This window comes from Cynocephalus volans, chromosome 2 (genome assembly GCF_027409185.1).
Source record: "Cynocephalus volans isolate mCynVol1 chromosome 2, mCynVol1.pri, whole genome shotgun sequence".
Taxonomy (NCBI): Eukaryota; Metazoa; Chordata; class Mammalia; order Dermoptera; family Cynocephalidae; genus Cynocephalus; species Cynocephalus volans.
The window spans coordinates 212,834,610-212,857,265 of NC_084461.1; the positions used below are offsets into that span (position 1 = coordinate 212,834,610).

At 43.2% G+C, this 22,656-nt stretch overlaps 1 protein-coding gene across 1 annotated transcript; it reads right to left on the reverse strand.

Annotated features, from left to right (window-relative positions):
* Window positions 1-3,654: 3,654 nt before the first annotated feature.
* Window positions 3,655-7,211, reverse strand: PPIA (peptidylprolyl isomerase A). The gene is made up of 5 exons (XM_063085873.1): window positions 7,083-7,211; window positions 4,875-4,905; window positions 4,657-4,745; window positions 4,308-4,480; window positions 3,655-3,990 (listed from the first exon to the last, which is right to left on the reverse strand). Exons 1-5 carry the CDS (start codon window positions 7,149-7,151, stop codon window positions 3,858-3,860), a joined length of 495 nt encoding a protein of 164 aa, XP_062941943.1. The 5' UTR covers window positions 7,152-7,211; the 3' UTR covers window positions 3,655-3,857.
* Window positions 7,212-22,656: the final 15,445 nt, after the last annotated feature.

Genomic DNA, 22,656 nt, shown 5'->3' on the forward strand with positions numbered 1-22,656 from the left:
AAATGTTGAACCTGAGTCCAATTAAACTTCTAGGCCTAATTTCCAGTTTACAGAAAATACAAGAGCTAGAGGAATAAGTAAATAACATGAAGATGAAAACAATTAGACGACTTCAGAATAAAGTATATTTGGGGATGGCTGCTTAGCTCTATTGGTTAGAGCGTGGTGTTATAACATCAAGGTCAAACGGTCAGATCCCCATACAGGCCAGCCACCAAAACAAAGAGCAAGACAAAAAAAGAGTAATGGACATTCTACAACGTCAATGTACTGAACTCTTTAAAAAGTCAATTTCACAAACAAACAAACAAACAAACAAAATAGTGGAAAGGCAGAGATCATTAGTATATGAGTCAATTTAAATGAAATGTCCAGAAAGGGCAAATCTACAGAGACAGAAGGCAGATTTGTAGTTGTCAGGGGCTTGGAGTGGAAGTGAAATTGACCGCAAATGGGCACAAGGCAGGGATCGTACTGGGGTGACGGAATGTTCTAAGACTGGATTATGCAGATGGTTGCACAACTCAATAAATTCACTAAAAATTATTGAACTCTTTAAAAAGATGAATTTTATGGCATACAAATCTCAATAAAGTTATTTTAAGAAGCTAATGAACAAATTATGTTTAAAAAAAAGATTGAAAGGACTTCTAGATTAAGAGACTAAGGTTATGTAACAGTCAAACGTAAAGTGGGATCCTGGAGTGGTGGGGAGAGAAGGGACAGTTATAAGGCATTCTAATTATATGTAAATTATACTTTAATAAAGCCTATTTTTAAAACACATTCTAGGAACAGGAGAAATCTAAATATGCACCAAATACTATAGATTTTATGGATTTTCTGAGGTGTGATGAGGGCATTGGGTGAGCCCTCCCTTCTAGGACTCACACCTGGCCAACTTTCCTTGAAGTGGCTCTTGTGCTGACAGAGAACCTAGGGCCACACTGTAACCCAGACTCTGCTCATCTTGCCTTTTCTTGGGGGCCTCCACCAAATAGCAATTTTACCCTTTCTTTACAAAATTAGGTTTGTGCTTGCTTCTCACTTTTTCAAACAATGTTTTTATGGACATACACAAGTGCTACAGAACACAAAAATCAGAACCATGGATATGTCTCACGGGGGAAGGAAGTGGAAGAACTCACAAAGGGCACTTCTGGGGTATTAGTAATTCTCGACACACTGGGGTTCCTTTATTTCTAGTCTTTAATCTGTACACTTTAGATTTGTGGTAGGCAACTCTTTTAAAGACAGCCCCTGACAATCTCCACTTCCAGGTATACTATACACACCCTTGCATAATCCTCTCGAGTGTGGGCTACACATACTAGCAAATTACTTGTAACAGAATACAGCATGATAGGTTAATATTTCTGTGACTAGATTAAGACTAAGTTATAGTCTTATATAAGTTTTTTTTTTTTGGCAGCTGGCCAGCATGGGGATCTGAATCCTTGACCTTGGTGTTACACCACCACCCTGCCCTGTAACACACTACAGTGTTATAGGTATAAGACTGCCATCTTGGTGGACTTCACTTGCCTTCCAGCTTGCATACTTCCATCAAGCAAGCTATGATGGCCAGGCCTTTGTGACAAGGATTTCAAGGCAGCCTCCAATCAACAGCCCACATGGCACAGAATCCTGCCAATACCCATGAGAGCACACTAGGAAGCAAATCCTTTCCCACCTGAACCTTGACTGCAGCCTGTGAGACCTTGAAACGAAGGGCCCAGCTGAGCCATACCTGGATTCCTGACCCACAGACACTGAGATGTTGCTAAAATCCACTAAATTTTAAGGTGATTTGTTACACAGTAATAGATAATCAATGCAACATACTCTGTATGTACGACTCACAATAAAGTTCACTAACTCTGGAAAAACATCAAAATGGGGTTCAGTAAGGGGTCTATATTCCAGTTTCACAAACCACTTGTGAGCTTTCCCTGGACCAAGCGCTGACCTAAGTACTGAATCTACTGTTGAACAACCTAGAAAAAACCTGAATATACGTGCTAAAAGAACGGTTCATATGTACACCATAGGCCAGTAGTCATTCTTCCAAGTACTTCATAGTTAATCCTCACCACCCTACAAAGCAGAGGATCTTATTCACTGCACAAAGTGTGGTTATGTATATTGCAAACTTGGTTCTCAGAGTTAGACACACTCCCACTCCCAGCTTGGTAATGGTTTCCTATGAGGATCTATGAGTGCCTCCAACTAGTGAAGGAGTGACAGATTCACCAGGTTTGAATCTTACCTTTCATTTAAGCACCCCTTCTTCCTCAGGGAAGCCATCTGCAACCTTCCTAGCCAGGTCAAATCTTACCACAAATGATGATACCATGCACTATAAGGGAGGAGCCTGCCTACTTGGCTCATGATCACTTTCCCAGTACCCAGCATGGTGCCTAACATTTAGTATTAGAATTCAACAAAAACCTGGATGAATAAAAGCAACAAATGACTAGATGTGGACAAAGGACTAGTGTATATTAACTAATAAAGACTGGGATGACAAAAGGATGCCTATTTCCACCTTGAGCTCAGGTCTGAAGCTCAGCAACAGACATTGCCAGCCCTTGCATGACATAACCCAGAGAACATGTAACCAGAAAATAGAGGGCTGAGATCCACAAGGTGTTGGGAAGGGTACACACGGAACCAGTCAGGAAGACAAAAGTTGCAGAAGATAAGTGGTTGAGTGCACCATCTCACTTTTAGGACAGAAAAGCAATTTTGGAGTCTATTGAGGGCCCTATTAACTGGGGCCAATTAAGGTGGGCAGTGTGCACAAGCGCTGCAGTGAGACAAAATGGTGTTAACTTGCATCTCTAGATTACTCTGACAGTTTTCGGTCAGCCTATACATCCTAGCACTTCATTTTATAAGAAACCAAATTCTCGATTAAGGGATGAACCTTGTATAGACAGGCCAGGTTTACATTATGGAAAGGACTGGAATACCCCAAATGACCATAAAGTCTACATAACCAAGTCTAGGGAGTAACTAGGCACTGAAGTTGGTCTGGGGTTTAACCTGCTGCAGGAATACTACACAGGACCAGTCACCTAGCCTGAATCCCACTGCCTTTCTCTATCAGACTCAACTACTTAGATAAGAATTACCATTCTAAGTAAAAGCTGTATAAACTTGATCTACATTCTCAAATGGAAATAGCTCCAGATGTCCCAGAACATGGCACAAACACATTTCCCCTTATAGCCTAAAATCTAACCACATACTTCCCCGTCAAGAGACAGCAGCAGTGTTCAAGTTAAGCTTTGTTAAAGACAATGAGCCACAACAGATTTCCAATTTGTGCCAGTAGCAATCTTGAACCTCTGAATGTGCCAAGAGGGAATTTTCCACTCCTACTGTTACAGGAACACTGGTCCAACCTTGTCACTATGTCTTTGATTTCTGGCTCCTTGGTTTTCTGCCCCTGCCTACATTTTCTATATTCCACTCACAGCTTATCTTCAGATACTCAAAAACAGGAAGATTTCTTGGGTTGGATAAGCCAAAACCAAAGTATTTTATGAAATTAAGCAAACACAGCAAGTGTTATCTTAGAATTAAGTAACCTGTTGATGCTGAAAATGAAACCTACGTCAACACCCTAACCCAAAGAAGAACAGACAATTGTTATTTAGCTTTTATTTCATAATCATAAACTTAACTCTACAATCCAGCTCCAATTGCAAAGGAATAAAGAAAATATGGAACCCAACGAACTGCAGCGAGAGCACAAAAATTACAGGATATTGCGAGCAGATGGGGTGGAGGAGTACTCTCATGAGCTACAGAAGGAATGGTCTGGTGTTAAGATGAAACAGCCAAATTTATTAGAGTTGTCCACAGTCGGCAATGGTGATCTTCTTGCTGGTCTTGCCATTCCTGGATCCAAAGCGCTCCATGGCTTCCACTGTATTCATGCCATCTTTCACCTTGCCAAAGACCACATGCTTGCCATCCAACCTGGAAACAGAACAACCAGCACTTTTATCAGTAACCAGAGATAAAGTTGCCCCCAATTCAATATAGCACATCCAACAGAATGTCAGTAGAGTGGTTTATTCAGCCTTGTGGACTAGTTAAATACTGGTCATTAATTTTTCTATCTAAAACAAACAGCAATACCACAGTTTACTATAAACCAATCTCAAAAAGAAGGAATAACATTCTCCAATTGTCAAGTGTTTTACAATTAGAATGGACCCACCCAAATGACCAACTATATACGCTAATTACATAAAAGTAGCACTCTTAAATTGTTTGCTGTGTTTCACCCTTACCAGTCTGTCTTGGCAGTGCAGATAAAAAACTGGGAACCATTTGTGTTGGGTCCAGCATTTGCCATAGACAAGATGCCAGGACCTGTATGCTTCAGGATGAAGTTCTCATCATCAAATTTCTCCCCATAGATAGACTTGCCACCAGTGCCATTATGGCGTGTGAAGTCACCACCCTGTGAACATATGATAGGAACCTGTTGCTACTGGCAACATAACCAGAAACTGCCAAATCTGAAAGGTTCAAACTTTAAAACCCAAATTCAAACTGAATAGAAGCATTAAGTAGAACCAAAATGGCTGAATCCCAAATTAAGGGAGCAACCAAAATAAAAATCAGTAAATTTCATACCTGGCACATAAACCCTGGAATAATTCTGTGAAAGCAGGAACCCTTATAACCAAATCCTTTCTCTCCAGTGCTCAGAGCACGAAAGTTTTCTGTTAAAAAAAAACACACATGCACATATATACACACACATATATAAAAAGCCACATATATATATACACACACTTTCTAAAATCAATACAATTGGAATACCTTTGTTAAACTTAGAAAATGGAACCAACCTGCTGTCTTTGGAACTTTGTCTGCAAACAGCTGTAAGAGAAAATGACAGTTAATCAACAACATCTGCTTACATATTTCATTGCTTAGTACCCATGTCTTTAGGGGCTTCTGAATCATAAATTCATTTTCTCACTAGAAGAGAATGCTTCTTCAGTAATTAATTTCGAATCCCAAATAAGAACTGCTCCTGACAGTCAGCCTTAAAAGGTCCTGCAGGGTTGGGTCAAGAAACATGAGACCCAAAGACATGCCAAAAAATCCAGAACCAGTAATGTCTTAAACAATGAGAGACTTCTAACATGACCTGGAACTTTTAACACATCTCATCTACTTCTGAACAGACATATGGCTTCTCAAAGGTACATCACCTCCCCCAACTTCAGTTGGAACCTAAGCACAAAAGTCTAAGGAATGACTAGTACTGCTGCACCATCAGGGGTAAATAGCTGTTGTTTTAGTCTGGTAATGAAAATGCTACTACCTCCAATCTGTTAACATAGCTTTATGGATTAGATGAGCAGTCACTTCTCTTGGTTTCCAGGTCCCTTACCTAGTAGTGGGGCAAAAAAATAAAGATTGGTTTCTAGTGCATCTGCTTTGAATCTTTCCCGAATGTATAAAACATTATGGTGAGAGACGAAACAAATACCATGGAAAACATTTACAAGTACTTTCACAAAGACAACCTGTTTCCTGGAATGTACTTCGTTTTTAAATATTAGTACCTAGAATATGAGTATATGGCCTCTTTTTAAACATCAACTTTTCTCAAGCTTTGTAATCCATATTTAAGTTACTACAGCTTCCCTTCTAGACCTTCACTAAAGCATTGGAAGTTCCACTTCCGTTCTCACGAAGGGACCTCGAGGACGTCTTGTCTCATTTCCATGAAGCTCTCTACCTAACCTGAGAATAACTTGCTGCTCATCACTAGACTCAGGCCAAGTTTCCACAAGGGCACTCGTCAATTGTCAGCTCTGACAAGATAAAAGCGAGATGTAGATCGACCAGCATGTAATGTTTCTCCAACACGTGTTTAGGTGCGTAGTATGTACCAGGCACTGTGGACAGAGTAGGCAACAAGGAAATCCCCCTGCCCTCATAAGGGGGAAACCTATTTTTGGAGTTAAGATCCTAAAGCCTAACCATTAGTGGCTTTTTGGGAAATGGTATGAGAATAAAAACACTAAGCAACATCTTATTTCACTACACTCTAAGGCCTACCCGTGTTGGGTTACCTGGAATGGAATCACGTTTAATATTCAACTTTTTAAAAGAAACACGCCAACTTATTTAGATATTCTACTGTAATTACTACCTATTCTTTATTCGTTGAACACCTCAAAAATAACTAGGTGGCCAGTGGTAACCCACCTTGGTCAGAAGATGCCTAACGTGTGGCCAGTCTCAACTTGCCGGTTACACAGAGGGGAGGAGCTCAAGAGCGCCTCCCCCGCCGGCGCCAGCACTGCAGCGGAAGGCGGTCCTTGAGCACCAGCAGCCGCAAGGCCCGCTTCCCATTTCCGCTAGGGGGTGGGGGGGATTCGGAGGGATGTTTAGAGCCTATTTCCAAATAAAATTTCCTATTTTAAATCAACTGGAGCAGCATTCAAGTCACCATCAATCACATATTCTTAAGAAATCCTACATTTTTAACAAGGCCTCCCGCGATTTACGGGGATTAACTAACACGGAATGGCTCACACGGCGCCGCAGTTCGAGACCCCCTCATGCAGGCAGCTCCCCAGCTGAGGACAGAAAGCACCCGAGTGCCTCCCGACGCCTCTCGGGAGGGAGCTTCCGGGGAGAGTGGCTGTGAACGCACGCGAGCGCCCTTCTGGCTCCGGTCTGCGGGGCCGAGGCCAGGGCGGGGCCTCACTGCAGGCAAGGCGCGGGAGGGAGCGCGGCCGCCGAGCACGTGCGCCGGACCGGGCAGGGCGCGGCCACGTGGGGCGGGCAGCGGGCGGCGCGGGCCCCCTCCCCCAACGACCGCCCCGCCCGGCTTTGTCCGCCACCGCCCCGTCCTCCTCCCCGCGCCTCGCCAGCCTCCCAAAATGGCCCCTCGTCAGGAAATGGCGCCGCTACCGCCCGCCCGCGCTCGCTCCTCAGGAGGGTCGACCCGCGTCCGTGCCCTCGGGGCGCCGCCGCCGGCCTCACCCGCCGCCAGCTCCCCGGGCCCCACCCCGGCGAGCCGCCACCCGACCGACCTCGAAGGAGACGCGGCCCAAGGGCTCGCCATCGACGGCGATGTCGAAAAACACAATGGGGTTAACCATGGCTGACAAGAAGAAACTCGGGCGGCTGCGTCTGCAAAGCAGCACGAGCCCGGCCGTCCTCCTCTTTTATAGCAGCCCAGGCTCCGCCCACAGCCCAGTCGCGCGCCTCATCTCTGGCCAGTCGCGACTGGGGCCAGGCCGGAGTGACGGTTAGGTTAGCCTATAGGTGAGGCCGGCGCCGGGGGAGGGCGGGACGGGAACGCGCGTGCGCGCTGACGCGCGAGGCAGGTTCCCGCCCGCGGGCTCCGTCGCGGTGGCTGCGGCGCGGGGCTCGGGCGCGGCTCGGACGCGGCGCAGGGCGCGGCACGGGGCGTGGGGGAAGAGTGGGTGCGGAACCGCGGAGGGCCGCAGGGCGCGGTGGCAAGCCCGAACGTGGAGGCGCCTCTGACCCTGCCCGGCGATGGGGCGCGTCTCCCCATTGCTCAGAGGGGGCAACTGAGACGAAGGAAGGCCTCAAGGTCGCGCAGCCAGTCAAGGTCGAGCGGGGTCCGCGTGCACCGCCGGGAGCGGAGATGGGATGGCGCGACACTGACACCGTGGGGCAGGCCCGCGAGCACACCGCGCCCGGCGACCACCCAGCCCGGCCAGGGCTTGTCAGGGAGACGCGGTTGGTTGGTTTGAATATCACCGTTTTCTCAAACCGAGGATGGCGTACAAGCGGTTTCCCCCATCTGAGACATTATGAAATACTTTCAAAATGCCCTACTTTCCGAAAATATCTTGCATACTCTGCTTGAGTTTTCTCCAGGAGGAGCCATTAAAATAGGAACCTAGCTCAGGCTCTTACCTGTGAAAACGCATTGTGCGTATTTTTGCCCTTTTTTTCCTTTTTTAACCTCTGATCTCCCCTCCTCCCTTCAGGGACAGAATTGTGTTCTGATTTCTGGCTGAAAGACAAGCCACAATTTAAAATTGAATTTTTAGGGCCGGCCCGTGGCTCACTCGGGAGAGTGTGGTGCTGATAACAACACCAAGGCCACGGGTTCGGATCCCATATAGGGATGGCCGGTTCGCTCAGTGCTGCTGACAACACCAAGTCAAGGGTTAAGATCCCCTTACCGGTCATCTTATTTAAAAAAAATAAATAAATAAAATAAAATTGAATTTTTAAGTACTTTTATTAAAATGCACTTACATGAATTTATACATCCTAGGTTGCCACTTAGTTGCAATATTCAGAATGTAATTTAATGTTATTTGACATCTAAAACTCAGTTTCTTTATCTACAAAACCAGGATAGGGTTGTGGTGAAATGCATATGAGAAATCATATGATGAATGAAGTCCAGTATTGCCTCTTGCCATCCTTATTAGTAACATCATGAGCCTAAGTGTGCTAGGAATTTATAGAAGGTGTGATTTTGTTTTCACAACCACCCTGTTATCTCCATTTTACAGATGTGGAAAGTAAGACTCTGGTTATTTGCTCAAAGTATGGGCTTATGTGTGTTAGCAAAGCCAGAACAGGAAACTGCCTTTTTTTTGCTCACTTCAACATCACCCAATGTTTTGTAACCTTGGGGAAGGTACTTGTCCTTATCTGACACTGAAAAAAATTACCATAGGCCATCAGGCACAAATTCCATCAACTTCTCTCCACTGTGAAACTTAGAACAGTTAGGAACTCCTCCTAAGAAATGAACAAATGAGTGAATGAATGATAAAATAAAATCGTCTTTGTGACTTATCTGCCCTCACACCACTATTTGAAGTTTTTCCTCTTGTTGCCATCAACATTGTCACAGCAAGGTTCCAGTCCTCATTTTATCCACACAGGTATAGGGTATGTACATTCAAGAATGCAAATGTTCGCGTGTTTGGTTAAAGGGGGCCAACGTTGTAGGGAATCCTTTACTAGCATTATCTGTTGAACGGGACTTCCTGACTTTGTAAAATATCAGCAGACACAGAACCTCAGGAATGTGGTGCTGTCCTTGCCTTATTTGGATGAATCAGACCAAAAGCAAATCCATCCAAACTCAACAGTGCCCTGATCTGGCTAGCTGGAGGTGTTCTATACCAGCAAGTGAAATTCTATAACTCCACTGTAGCTTTAGTTCATCTAGCATCTTATAAACAAATGCTTATCTCAAAAATGTCTCTGAGCAAAAGAGAATGAAGGGGAGAGATGGGGGATCAGGATATTCAAAATTATAAAAACATACTACTTTGGAAGAGGGTGACTTGTCCTACATTTGCCTCTTGCTCAAGGCCTAGCGTGGTACCTCTGCTGTTGAGAAAATGGAAACTGCTCCTGGTGACCTCCCAACCCACAAACCCAGGTGCTTTTCACAGGCCTCATCTTCCCTGGCACTGCCCTGCATCAGGCATGTTTCACCACCTTCTGCTCCAAAAGCTTCCTTCCCTTGTTGGCTTTCTCTCCTGTTTCTCCTACCTCTGACCGGTTCCCCTTTAACTCTTTCACAGATTTCTCCTCTATCACAGTTATACATTCTCTTGTTTTGCTCCTTTACACACCCTCCGTGGTCAACCTCATGCATTCCCATGACTCAGATTCTCAGATGATTCTAAACGGAGCCCTCCACCCAAGCTTGCTCCAAAGCTGCAGGTGGCCTCTTCCTGCCCACTGGGTCTCTCCCGGTAGATGAAATCCTCAAGATAGCACTTCTCCTTCTCCTCCCTCCCCCAAGGCCTCCCTTTCCCTGAGCAGCCTCTCCATCCTCAGCTTCCTCTCCTTCCCCAGGCCTCCCCTTCCTCCTTGCCACTGCTACAGCCCTTGCCTGGTCCTCCATAGCAGCCTACTAATTGTTTACTCAGCCTCAGTTTTTCCTGGAACTTCCAGAATGGTAATTTTCAAAACCATCTGATTTTGTAACTCCCATGCTAAACATGAGAGAGGGCTCCTGGCCACCCACAGTGTAGAATACCAGCCGTCCCTTCACAATCTGGTCCCAACTTCATCTACCACACTGAATTTCTCATTCTCTCCTGCCATGGCCTGCTTTTCCAGGGCTCATGTCTTTGCCTATGCAGTGCCTCCTCTGAAATGTCTCCCCCTCCACCAGGCAAAGCCTACCTCTCTGGTCCCCTTGGGAAGCTTTCCGTAGTACTGGTCTACCAACAACACCTGGTTCATCTGTGTATACCTGATCCCTGTATCCTGCCAATAGGATATCAGAACTCTATAAAAGTTAATTAAATTAATGAATGAGTGAACAAATGAATGAGGTTAATTGCCCAACTTGGGTGATAAAAAGGCTAACAAAAACCTAGGCCCTGGGGTGTATCTCATCAGTGGGGGTTGGGAATTCATTCACACACACTGCCAACCCACGTGACCCCAAACCCCTGCTCTGGCTTCTGCGGACCTTCCTCTTTTACAGTCATCCTGTGCATGAAGATGGCTGTGTGACTAAGCGTGCAGTATGTCAGCTCCAGCACCTCATCCGGACAGTTAGGAAGACAGGTCTTTGCAGGACCAGAGAATTGGAGCCTTCCTATGGCAGATGCCAGGGGTAGCCAAAAGGACCCTGGCTCGAGCCTGGCCACCATGCACCTCAGGTAGGTGTTAAGTAGTTGTAATGATTAAGAGAAATTGGCTTTTTTTTTTTTTTTTTTCAAAGATAACCAGTAAGGGGATCTTAACCCTTGACTTGGTAACTGGCCATCCCTATATGGAATCCGAACCCATGGCCTTAGTGTTCTCAGCACCACACTCTCCCAAGTGAGTCACGGACCGGCCCTGAGAAATTAGCTTTTAAGAGCAACAGCCTGTAACTCCATTTTTAAAGGAATATATAGTTATTATTTAATTATAATTAAAATATACAGTAGTTTTTACTCACTTTGATTTTTTAACAGCTTTATTGAGATATTAGATATGTATACTAATACATAATGTATTAGTCTGTTTCTGTTGCTTATAACAAGATACCTGGAACTTGGTAATTTGTAAGAAAACAAAATTTATTATTTACCGTTTCAGAGGCTGGGAAGTCCAAGGTCCAGGGAACATGTCTGGTGAGAGTCTTCTTGGTGGTGGCTTTACAGCAATTCAGGGGTTTCACATGGTGGAAAATGGTAGAGCAGAGAGACAGAGTCTCTCACATGCTCTCCTTTTAAATCCTTCAGAGCCACACCCATAACCGCCATTATTAATCCATTCCTTAGGGCACAGTCCTCAGAATCTAATCACCTTTTCAAAGCCCCATCTTTCAATTACCATAATAGGATTTCCCACCTTCTTAACAGTCACAGTGGGGACCAAGCCTCCAACACATTAAACTTTGGGGGGGACACAATTCAATCCATAATACATACCATGAAATTTACTTATTTTAAGCATACAATTCAATGGTTTTTAGTAAATTTGGAGTTGTGCAAACATAACCACAATCTAATTTTAGAAAATTTCCCCATCCCCAAAAGAAACCTGTGTCCATTTTTAGTAACTCCCTATTCCCACCCAGTATAAATGTGTAGTTAACAATTGGTTTAGACTTGATTTCCAACTGAAATATTACAAAGTTTATATATTACATTTTAACATTTAAGAGAGCCATAACTTCAACATGTTTAAAAGTTTACCATGTCAGCTTTGTACCCAATGGATATGCATAGCCAATAAAATTAAAAAATATTTTTAAAAGTTTATCAGAGTTATTTTATACTTAGGAAGGTTTTCTTTGTTAATTTGGACAATTAAATACTTCAAAAGGTTATCAGCTTTATTACATTGACAAATGCAGTTCAGAACACTTGAAGATGTATTAAAAGACTTCAAATTTGCTATACTTATAAAGAGACTAATATAATTTGTGAGCTAAACTTAAAGCCCAGGAAAGAAGTAGTTTTTAAAATTGTAGCTTTAGTTTGGATCCCCATCCCAGCCAGCCACCAAAAAATAAAATAAAATAAAATTGTAGCTTTAATAAATTAAATATCAGTTGTTAACATATAACAAAATAACTTTTGAATAATCTTTTACATAAAAAAGCCACAGGGCATAAAACCTCCACAGCAGGTGCTCTTTCAATCCCTAAGTCCCTCCTGGCTCTGCATCCCCCAGGTTCAATCTGGGTTCTTCTGGAAGACAGGAAGACTAAGGAAGAAGGAGGAAGGCAAAAGTCACAGGAGTGAGCCCTATAGTCTGTCTTGCAAAAGCTTTCTGGGAGCCCCACCCAGTGACTTCCACCCTGGGCTGCAGGAATCCAGGAATATGACTATTTTATTGGGCACCTGACTGCCCACACCACCTCTGGGGGCCTGTTAGTAGGGAGGAAGCAAGAGGAAAGTGTCCGGGAGACATCGGGCAATGTCTGATGCAGAGCAGGGAGTGACTGGGAATTCCTGGCACAACCAGAGCCCTGCAGAACCCAGCAGAGCCCTGCAGCAGCCACCCAGCGCTGAGGGTGAGGTTGTGGGCAGAGAGGACATATCTGCTGAGTCCAGCCCTTCAGTGTCTTCAGTATCTGGGGTTTTCACACTTTGCTCCCCAGCCGAGCTCATAAGGGAGGAGATTTCCCTAACAAGAAGGGTGACGATAACCCAAACCAAAGAACAAAAACTAGAATAAGGCTTAAGTTAGTGAATCCAGAATTCTAGAAAGTGATTAGTTGCTGTTATTAAAGTCATTGTTTAATTCTCACAGCAGTCCTCTGAAGTATTGAAAGGATCTTGAATAGTGAAGATGCTGTTATTATCCCTATTTTTCACAAGAGGAGATAGAAGCTCAAAAAGATTAAGTAACTCGTTCAAGGTCACACAGCAACTGAGAGGTTGCGCCAAGGTTGATACCCATTTCTACTGACTCTAGACCCTGTGCTCTTCACCTCTGGGCCACAGCCTCCATTTGTTTTAAATCGAAGTAAAATATATACAACATGAAAATGACACTTCAGACTTTTTTTTTTTTTTTTTTAAAGATGACCGGTAAGGGGATCTTAACCCTTGACTTGGTGTTGTCAGCTCCACGCTCTCCCAAGTGAGCCACGGGCCAGCCCTATATGGGATCTGAGCCCGTGGCCTTGGTGTTATCAGCACCACACTCTCCCGAGTGAGCCACGGGCCGGCCCACTTCAGCCATTTGTAAGTATACGATTCAGTGGCATGAAGCATATTCACATTGCTGGGCAGCCATCACTAGCCATGTCTTTTCACCTTTTCAGAATGAAACTGTCCCTGTTGTACACTAACTCCCTATTCTCCCCACCCCCCCAGCCCCTGGAAACCATCATTCCACTTTCTGTGTCTATGAAATTGGCTGCTCTAGATCCCTCACATGAATGGAGTCATACAGTATTTGTCCTTTGTAACTGACTTATTTCACTCAGCATAATATTCTCAAGGTTCATCCAAGTTGTAGCACATGACAGAATTTCCTTCCTCTTTAAGGATGGATAATATTCCATTGTGTGTGTAAACCACATTTTGCTTATTCATTCATCCATCGATGGACATTTGGGTTGCTTCCATGTTTTGTGCCACTATGAATAATGCTGCTATGAACATTGGTAAGTCCCTGCTTTCAATTCTTTTGGCAATATACCCAGAAGTGGAATTGCTGGATCAAAAGGTAATTCTGTGTTTACTTTCTGAGGAACCTCCAAACTGTTTTCCACAGTGCCTATACCATTTACATTCCTGCCAGCAGTGTACAAGGGCTCCAATTTCTCCACATCATGAACTCATTATTCTGTTTTTTAGAAAATATTTATATATAGTAGCCATCCTAGTAGGTGTGAAATGATATCTCATTGTGGGTTTGATTTGCATTTCCCTAATGATTAGTAAACTTGAGCATCTTTTGTGCTTTTGGACATTTGTATATCTTCTTGATAGAAACATCTGTTCAAGTCCTTTGCCCATTTTTTAACTTTGCGTGTGTGTGTGTGTTGTTTCTCTGTAGGAGTTCTTTACGTATCCTGGATATTAATCCATTATCAGTACATGATTTGCAAATATGTTCTCCCATTCTGTAGATTGTCTTCATTCTAGGATAGTATCCTGATTTTTTCTGAGTGCACAGGTTGTATCCAGTTGGCTGTGTTTCATATATGATTCCACAATATATATGTTTCATATATGATGGAGTTGAGTCCTACCATCAAATATAAGGTCAACATTTCCCACAAGGCCCAGTTCTCCAGGCTCCTGGGATGATTTTGGCAAAGTCCCTGTGGTGACTGTTTTGGTCTCTGATGCTGAAGGCACAATTGCAGCAGGTGAGGACAGAAGCAGGAGGGAAAACAAAGGCGGGGAAGATTTAATCCTCTGCCCAGAACCAGAGCAAAATGAAACGTGGGCCCCCTCGTTCAAAAATTATCAAGAATTTCAAGACAGCAACAGGAGAGCATTAAATCAAGCATAGGTCCATCTGATCAAGGGGCTTGTGTGGCTGAACAGGTCACACACCCCTGATGCCAGCCTCGCCACAGCTCTTGGTGACCAATGGTCAATCTCTGGAAGTCCCAGACAAAAGGAGAGTTTCTACTCACCCACCCAAGAGCCAACACTGAGTGCTCATGAGAAAGATTAGAGGCCAGTCCAGAGAACCGAGAAGCCAACATGAGGCACAGACACTCAGGGCCTGCTGCAGCCTGAAGGGGCAGAAGGAGTCCTGACAGAAGCCCTCCTAACATAAGCGGCCTTGCAGTGAGAGCTCAGGAGAGCCCCTGGGAGCGGGGGTGTGTGTGTGTGTGTGAGTGAGACCCAGCCTGGAGCAAAATGCACGTGGGCCTGCAGGAGTCTGAGGGTTGAGCAGGAGTACTGACAGGCTGGCCACACCATGCCCTACACCAGCTACCACAGGGGCTGTGACAGAAGAACTAAAGCCTCCCAAGAATGCAGGCACATGGGGCCTGTGTGTTCTGAGAGCAAGAAGCCCTCAGAGAAACACCAGAGATGTTTCCAGGGGTTACACTGATTGTCAGGCACCAGCCAATCTGCCACCAGGAAGGAGAAGAAGAGCAGAGATAGGCCACCCTGCCAAGGAGCAGGTGCACAGGACAGCTACAACAAAATCTCCAAATAATCAGATGCCTACTATAGAACGATGTCTGCCCTCAAGTAATGTGAAGCCCGTGGAGAACTGACTCTCACAGCAAAGTCCAGACCCAGCTCCCTGCAGACTGGGTGTACTTGACTCCAACACTAACAGCCTATCAGACAGAGAGGTGCGCAATTCTCTGGGCAGAACTACTTTTTTTTTTTTTTTTTTTTTTGGTGACTGGCTGGTACTAGGACCTGAAACCTTGACTTTTAGGTTATCAGCACCATGCTCTAACCAACTGAGCTAACTGGCCAGCCCAGAAATACTATTTACTTAAGTCTTTACTATTCTTTTATACACAATGCCTACATTTAATAACAAATTTCCCTTGCCTGGCTGATTTCAAACTGGGACATTGAGTTTTTTCTGCCTTCAGACTCAAATAGAAACATCAGCTCTTAGGGCCGGCCCATGGCTCACTTGGGAGAGTGTTGTGCTGATAACCATCACCAAGGCCACGGGTTCGGATCCCTATATGGGGATGGCCGGTTGGCTCACTTGGGAGAGCGTGGTGCTGACAACACCAAGTCAAGGGTTAAGATCCCCTTACAGGTCATCTTTTAAGAATAAAAAAAAAAAAAGAAAGAAAGAAAAAGAAACATCAGCTCTTTCCAGGTCTCAAGCTTGCTGGCCTTTGAACTGAAACTTACATAATCAGCTCTCCCGGGTCTCCAGCTTGCCGACTCACCCTACAGATCTTAGGACTCATAAGTCTCCATAATCATGTGAGGCAATTCCTTACAATAAATAAAGTCTTTATAATAAATAAAACAGGGAAAATTAAACAACAGACAAAGCACTCAATATCTGAGACAATATCAAACAGGCTAATACATATGTAATTAGAGTCCCAGAAGGACAACACAAAGAGACAGAATGGGGCAGAAGAACTATTTAAATAGATAATGGCCCAAACTAATCCAAGAGCTCAGCACATTCCAAACAGGATTAAAAACAAATGAGCTGCAGATGTCAGAACAGTGGAGCTGACTGTACCTGGAAGAGGTAGCCAATTCTTTGCTTGATATGGCTCAGCAGCTGAAGACACCGACTGAACGAGCCAAACAGGCCAGCTCCTACAGAGAAGCTGCTGTGACCCAGGCCAAATCCAGGCTGATGCAGAGCAGAAAGAGCAGTCCTGTATCAACTGTGGCCAGGAGGCCATGAGCAAATCAATGGGCCAACACAAGTTCAACTACTGCTCCATATTCTGCCAGCACAGTACTGAAAAGACCACCAGTACATGTGTGGCCAATTGGCAGCCATCACCATCCAGACAGATAAAGTGCATGTTGCCAAGAATGTGATGGAGAAAGTCACCATGTGAGGGGCTACACTGGCAACTGTGGAAGCCAGGCCCCTCTCTGCACTACCCTGAGGCTGTCATGAGTCAAAGACCCCCTCGAGGACTTTGCGGGGGAACACTGAGGAGAAGAGGGGTTGTGGGAAGGTGGTTATTAACAAACTCTGAGTGAACTGTGCCCCTGGACATGGACTCCTCTTGCCTAGAAATCCTGAGGAAGGCTAGCGGTCTTGTGAGGATGGGCTGCTCTGCAGTGGCTGGGGGATGCCGGCTCAGGGCCTCCTGCCATCTCAGTGCTTTTGTTGTTGTTGTTGGTATTTTTATTAGCTTTAATTTTTTTTAATCATTACACAATGTAAACATTTTGTGTGGCCCTTTACCAATTTCTCCCTAAACCCCCTTCCTTCTCCTCTTTTCCCACCTCAGATGTGCTCAGTTCCATTCTTTCCTTTTGAGAGTACAAGGATTATTGTGATTGTTATACTTTCTTTCTTTTTTTTCTTTCAGCTCCCACTTATGAGTGAGGACATGCAGTATTATCCAGTCATCTGTCAATGGATGTTTAGGTTGATTCCAACTCAGCATTGTAAATATAGTTGCGATAAACATGGGAGTGTAGGTATCCCTTCAACATGATGATTTCCATTCCTTTAGGTATACACCCAGCAGCAGGACTGCTGGATTGTATGACAGTTCTATCTGTAGTTGTTTGAGGAAACTCCATACTGTTTTCCATTATGGCTGCATTAATTTACAGTCCCATGAACACTGTAGGAGGGTCCCCCTTTCTCCACATCCTTGCCAGCATTTGTTATTCTCTGTCTTTTTGACTGGCCAGTATAACTGGTGCGTGATGACATCTCATTATGGTTTTGATTTGCGTTTCCCTAATGCTTAGTGATGTTGAGCATTTTTTCATGTGACTGTTGGCCATTTGTATATGCCTATCCAGCTACTTTACCCATTTTTTAATTGGGTTACTTGTTTTTTTACTGTTAAGTTTTTTGAGTTCCTTGTGTATTCTGGATATTAATCCCTTTTCATATGCATAGTTTGCAAATATTTTCTCCCATTCTGTAGTTTGTCTCTTTGCTCTGTTAACTGTTTCTTTTTCTGTGCAGAAGATTTTTAGTTTGATAAAATCCCATTTGTTTATTTTTCCTTTCATTGCCTTTGCTTTTGGGGTCTTGTTCATAAAGTCTTTGCTCAGTGCTACTCCCTACTTTCCCTTATGTTTTCTAGTTTTATAGTTTTGGGTCTAATATATAAATCTTTAATCCATTTTGAGTTGATTTTGTTATATGGTGAGAGATACAGGTCTAGTTTCATTCTTCTACATATGGGTGTCTAGTTTTGCAAGGACCACTTATTGAAGAGGCTGTCCTTTCCCCAATGTATGCTCCTGTTGCCCATGTCAAATATCAGTTGGCTGTAAGTATGTGGGTTGATTTCTGGGTTCTCCATTTTGTTCCATTGGTCTAAGTGTCTGTTTTTATGCCAGTACCATGCTGTTTTGGTTTCTATAGCTTTGTGGTATAATTTGAAGTCAGGTAGTGTAATGCCTCTGGCTTTATTTATTTATTTATTTTTGCTCAGCATTGCTTTGGCTATTCAGGGTCTTTTGTTGTTCCATGTGAATATTAGGATTGTTTTTTCTATTTCTGTGAAGAATGTTATTGATATTTTGATGGGAACTGCATTGAATCTATAGACTGTTTTGGGTAGTATGGACATTTTCACCGTGTTAATTCTTTCAATCCAAGAGCATGGAATGTCTTTCCATCTTTTCATGTCCTCTTTAATTTCTTTCAGCAGTGATTTGTAGTTCTGATTGTAGAGCTCTTTCACCTCCTTGGTTAAATTGATTCCTAGGGGGTTTTTTTTGTTGTTGTTGTTGTTTGGTTTTTTTTGGTGAATGTTGTAAATGGGCTAGCTTTCTTGATTTCTTTTTCTGCTACTTCATCATTAGAGTGTAAAAAAGCTACTGATTTTTGCATGATTTTGTATCCTGCAACTTTACTGAAATTGTTAATCAGCTCTAAGAGTTTTTTTGGTAGAGTCTTTAGGTTTTTCTATAGATAGGATCATATCATCTGCAAACAGGGACAGTTTGACTTTGTCTTTTCCAGTCTAAATGTCCTTTATTTCTTTCTCTTGCCTGATTACTCTGGCTAGGACTTCCAATACTATGTTAAATAGGAGTGGTAATAGGGGGCATCCTTGTCTTGTTCTCATTCAGGGTGATATTGGTGGTAGTTTTGTCATCTATGGCTTTTATTGTGTTGAGATACTTTCCTTCTACACCTAATTTGCTGAGAGTCTTTGTCAAGAAGTGATGTCGAATTTTGTCAAATGCTTCTTCTATGTCTATTGAGATAATCATATGGTTTTTGTCTTTGATTTTGTTGATGTGGTGTATCACATTTATTTTTTTATTTTTTTATTTTTATTTTTGTCTTTTTCGTGACCGGCGCTCAGCTAGTGAGTGCACCGGCCATTCCTATATAGGATCTGAACCTGCCCGCGGTGGGAGAAGAGCTGTGCTACCAGTGCCGCACTCTCCCCAGTGTGCCACGGGCTCAGCCCCGGTGTATCACATTTATTGACTTGCATATGTTGAACCATCCTTGCATCTCTGGGATGAATCCCACTTGATCATGGTGTATAACTTTTTTCGATGTGTTGCTGTATACTGATTGCTAATATTTTGTTGAGGATTTTTGTGTCTATGTTCATCAGCAATATTGGCTTGTAGTTTTCTTTTTTTGTTGTATCTTTGTCTGGTTTTGGTATCAGGATGATGCTGGCCTCATAGAATGAGTTTGGGAGAATGGCCTCTTTCGATTTTTTGGAATAGTTTGAAGAGAATTGGTATTAATTCCTCTTTAAAGGTCTGGTAGAATTCAGCAGTGAAGCCAGCTGGTCCTGGGCCTTTCTTTGTTGGAAGACTGCTGATTACTACTTCAATCTCATTGCTTGTTATTGGTCTGTTCAGGTTTTCTATTTCTTCTTGGTTCAGTCTTGGTAGCCTGTATGTGTCCAAAAATATATCCATTTCCTCCAGGTTTTCAAGTTTGTTGGTGTATTGTTGTTTATAACAGTCTCTAATGATTCTTTGTATTTCTGTGGTATTGGTTGTAATGTCTCCTTTTTCATTTCTGATTTTGTTATGTGGGTCTTCTCTCTTCGTTTTAAGTTAGCCTAGTGAATAGTTTGTCTATTCCATTTATCTTCTCAAAAAAACCTTTTTTTTTGTTTTTTGGCTTTAACAATAGTTCTGGAGGCTGGAAAGTCCAAGATCAAGGTTCCAGCTGATTCAGTTTCTGGTAAGGGCTCTCTTCCTGGCTTGCCAACAGTTGCTTTGTCCTCACACGGCTGTCCTGGTACATGCATGTGGAGGGTGGGTGGGAGGGGAGCTCTGTTTTTTTTGTTGTTGTTGTTCACCTGGTTATTTCAAAAAGGTCAGAAATTTGTTCTGCTTGTTCTAGCCTGCTGCTTAAGCACTTCATTGTGTTTTTTTGTTTTGTTGAATGAATCTTTCAGTTCCATGAGTTCTGCTATATTCTTTTTAAAGGTATTAATCTCTTTGTAAATTTCCTCCTTCATATCCTGGATTTTTTTTTCTCATCTCATTATGTTGTCTAACTGAGTCTTCTCATATCTCATTGAGTTTCCTTAAGATTGTTGCTTGGAATTCCTTTTCAGTCATATCAAGGGTTCCTGCTCTGTAGGGTCTAGTACTTGAGAATTACTGTATTCTTTTGGTGGTGTCATATTTTCTTGGATTTTCATATTTCTAGTATCTCTACATTAATGTCTGGTCATCTGGTAGAGCAGTTGCTTCTTCTATTACTCTGGAGTCGGCTTTGAGAGAATTCTGCTTTTTTTGGTCTCCACTGGCGACTCTCCTTGTATTGATGTAGTCAAGTGTCTGGCAGGCCACCTGCATGGTAGCTGTAGCTATTACTGTGGCAGTGGCTGTTGTGGGCCATTCAGATAGAAGTGGTGTTTTTAGCATGCTGTTATGTGCTGCTGGGTGGGGGGTGCTTCCTGTGGCTCCTACCTAGGGCCCCGTGAATGCTCTTGCCTGCTGCCAGATGGTGGAGGCTTCCTGTGGCTCTCAGTGCTCTTTTTTATCCCTTTAATCATGAGCATCCATTCTTGCCCAAGGGTGCACCCAGTGAGGTATATATATGATTATGATGTGTCTGTCAACAAAGTTGTAAAACGTAAAAAAAAAAAAAAAAATGAACACACAAAACTATACCTGGGTCAAACTGCTGGACAAAGATAAAAGAAAATCCTGGGGCCGGCCCATGGCTCACTCGGGAGAGTGCGGTGCTGATAACACCAAGGCCATGGGTTCGGATCCTGTGTAGGGATGGCTGGTTGGCTCACTGGCTGAGCATGGTGCTGACAACACCAAGCCAAGGGTTCAGATCCCCTTACTGGTTATCTTTTTTTTTTTTTTAAAAAAGAAAATCCTGAAAGCAATGACAGAATAAAAGACAAAGGGGGAAGAAATTGAAAAGAATACAGCTGACTTCTCATCAGAAACAATGGAGGCCAGAATACTGGAACAACATTTTTAAAGTGCTGAAAAAAAAAAAAAAAAAAGACAAATCAGTGGGAAGAGAATGGATTACTCAATGAATGGTACTGGGACAATTGACTATATATATTTTTTTCTTAAAAGATGACTGGTAAGGGGATCTTAACCCTTGACTTGGTGTTGTCAGCACCACACTTTCCCAAGTGAGCCATGGGCCAGCCCCTTGACTATCTTTTTTTAAAAGGGCTGGTCAGTTGATTAGCATGGTTCTGATAGCACCAAGGTCCAGGGTTCAATACCTGTACCAGTGAGCCACCAAAAGCAAACCAAACCAAAACAAACAAAAAAATAAAGTTAAATCTTATTAGGTCTTATTCACTAATATAAATTATACTTTTTTAAAAAAAAATCTTTTTCCATCACTTAGTGAAAGAAGTGTGTTAAGGTATCTCATGATGACTATAAAGTGTTATGCTGTCAAACCTGTCCATTGATCTGAATTTCAGCTACATGTTTTTCAATTCTTGAAGTTCTATTAGGTTCTTTTTCAAGCCTACTGTGTTGCTTTTTATGTCCTACTTCTTCCAGATATTTTTCAAGCCTGACTCTTGAAAAAGGGAGGGAATTCACTAGAGGGAATGTGGGGTATGCTTGAAGCCCACGTTTCTTCCAGAGACCACAGCTCCAGCTGACCAGTGGCTGAAAGCTGTTTTTTTTCCTATGTCAAGTGCTGATAGGAGGGCAAGTTTCACACCAGCTACTCTGTCATGATCAGAAATGGAATCCACTTGTCCTTTTTTTAAAGATGTAGGTTTCTGTACCAGCCAAAAATTTTGGTTGCAATCAACAGAAACTAACACTAGCTAAGGTAAGCAAAAAGGAATTTATTGGAAGTCTCTCTAGTAACTCGCAAATTTGGTGGGAGGCTGGAAGACCCAGGCTCAGAAAATGAGCAGGAACTGAGAGAGCCTATGCACAGGGTATTGGTGGCAATACCTTGAAGATCAGCCCAGGAAGGATGGGACTCCAGATGCCAAGGCACCTGCACCACTGCCCACCACCTGATTGGCCTGCACCTGCAGCACCCCTAGCTCACAGCACCTGAGCCCAGGCCACGTGCCTGCTGCAGTTGCCATTGTGGGAAAGCTGAGCCCCAGTCCTCACATACTGGGAGCCCATGTGGGCAGGGGTCCAGGCATGAGAAGCCACACAAGTGGCAAATGTCTTTCTAGACTTAGATGTGCACAGAGTGTTTCTGAAAGACCATATGGAAATCCTTTCTGCTTTCCACCCATTTAGGCTATTTTATTTTGTTTCATTTTTTTAAATCAATAAAAATAATTATGAATATTATTTGGTATTTACAAATGGTATGTAAGATGCCAATTTTAAAAACAGACTTTATTTTTTAGAGCAATTTATAGGTTCACAGCAAAACTGAACCTTATGTACTATAATTCCAGCACTACAGTATAATACAGAGTATTTTCACAGCTTTAAAAATCCTCGTGCTTGGCCTATTCATTCCTCCCTTTTCTCTAACCCCAGGTAATCCCTGATTTTTTACTGTCTCCATAGTTTTGCCTTTTCTAGAATGTCATAGAGGCAGAATCATCCAGTATATAGCATTTTCAGATTG

Excerpts from the sequence above, each read along its gene's own strand:
- PPIA (XM_063085873.1), bottom strand. The coding sequence starts at position 7,151 with ATGGTTAACCCCATTGTGTTTTTCGACATCGCCGTCGATGGCGAGCCC. Across the intron at positions 4,746-4,874 it reads CAAAGTTCCAAAGACAGCAG|AAAACTTTCGTGCTCTGAGC; the intron begins GTTGGTTCCATT and ends TTTTTTTAACAG. Across the intron at positions 3,991-4,307 it reads TGCACTGCCAAGACAGACTG|GTTGGATGGCAAGCATGTGG; the intron begins GTAAGGGTGAAA and ends TTCTGTTTCCAG.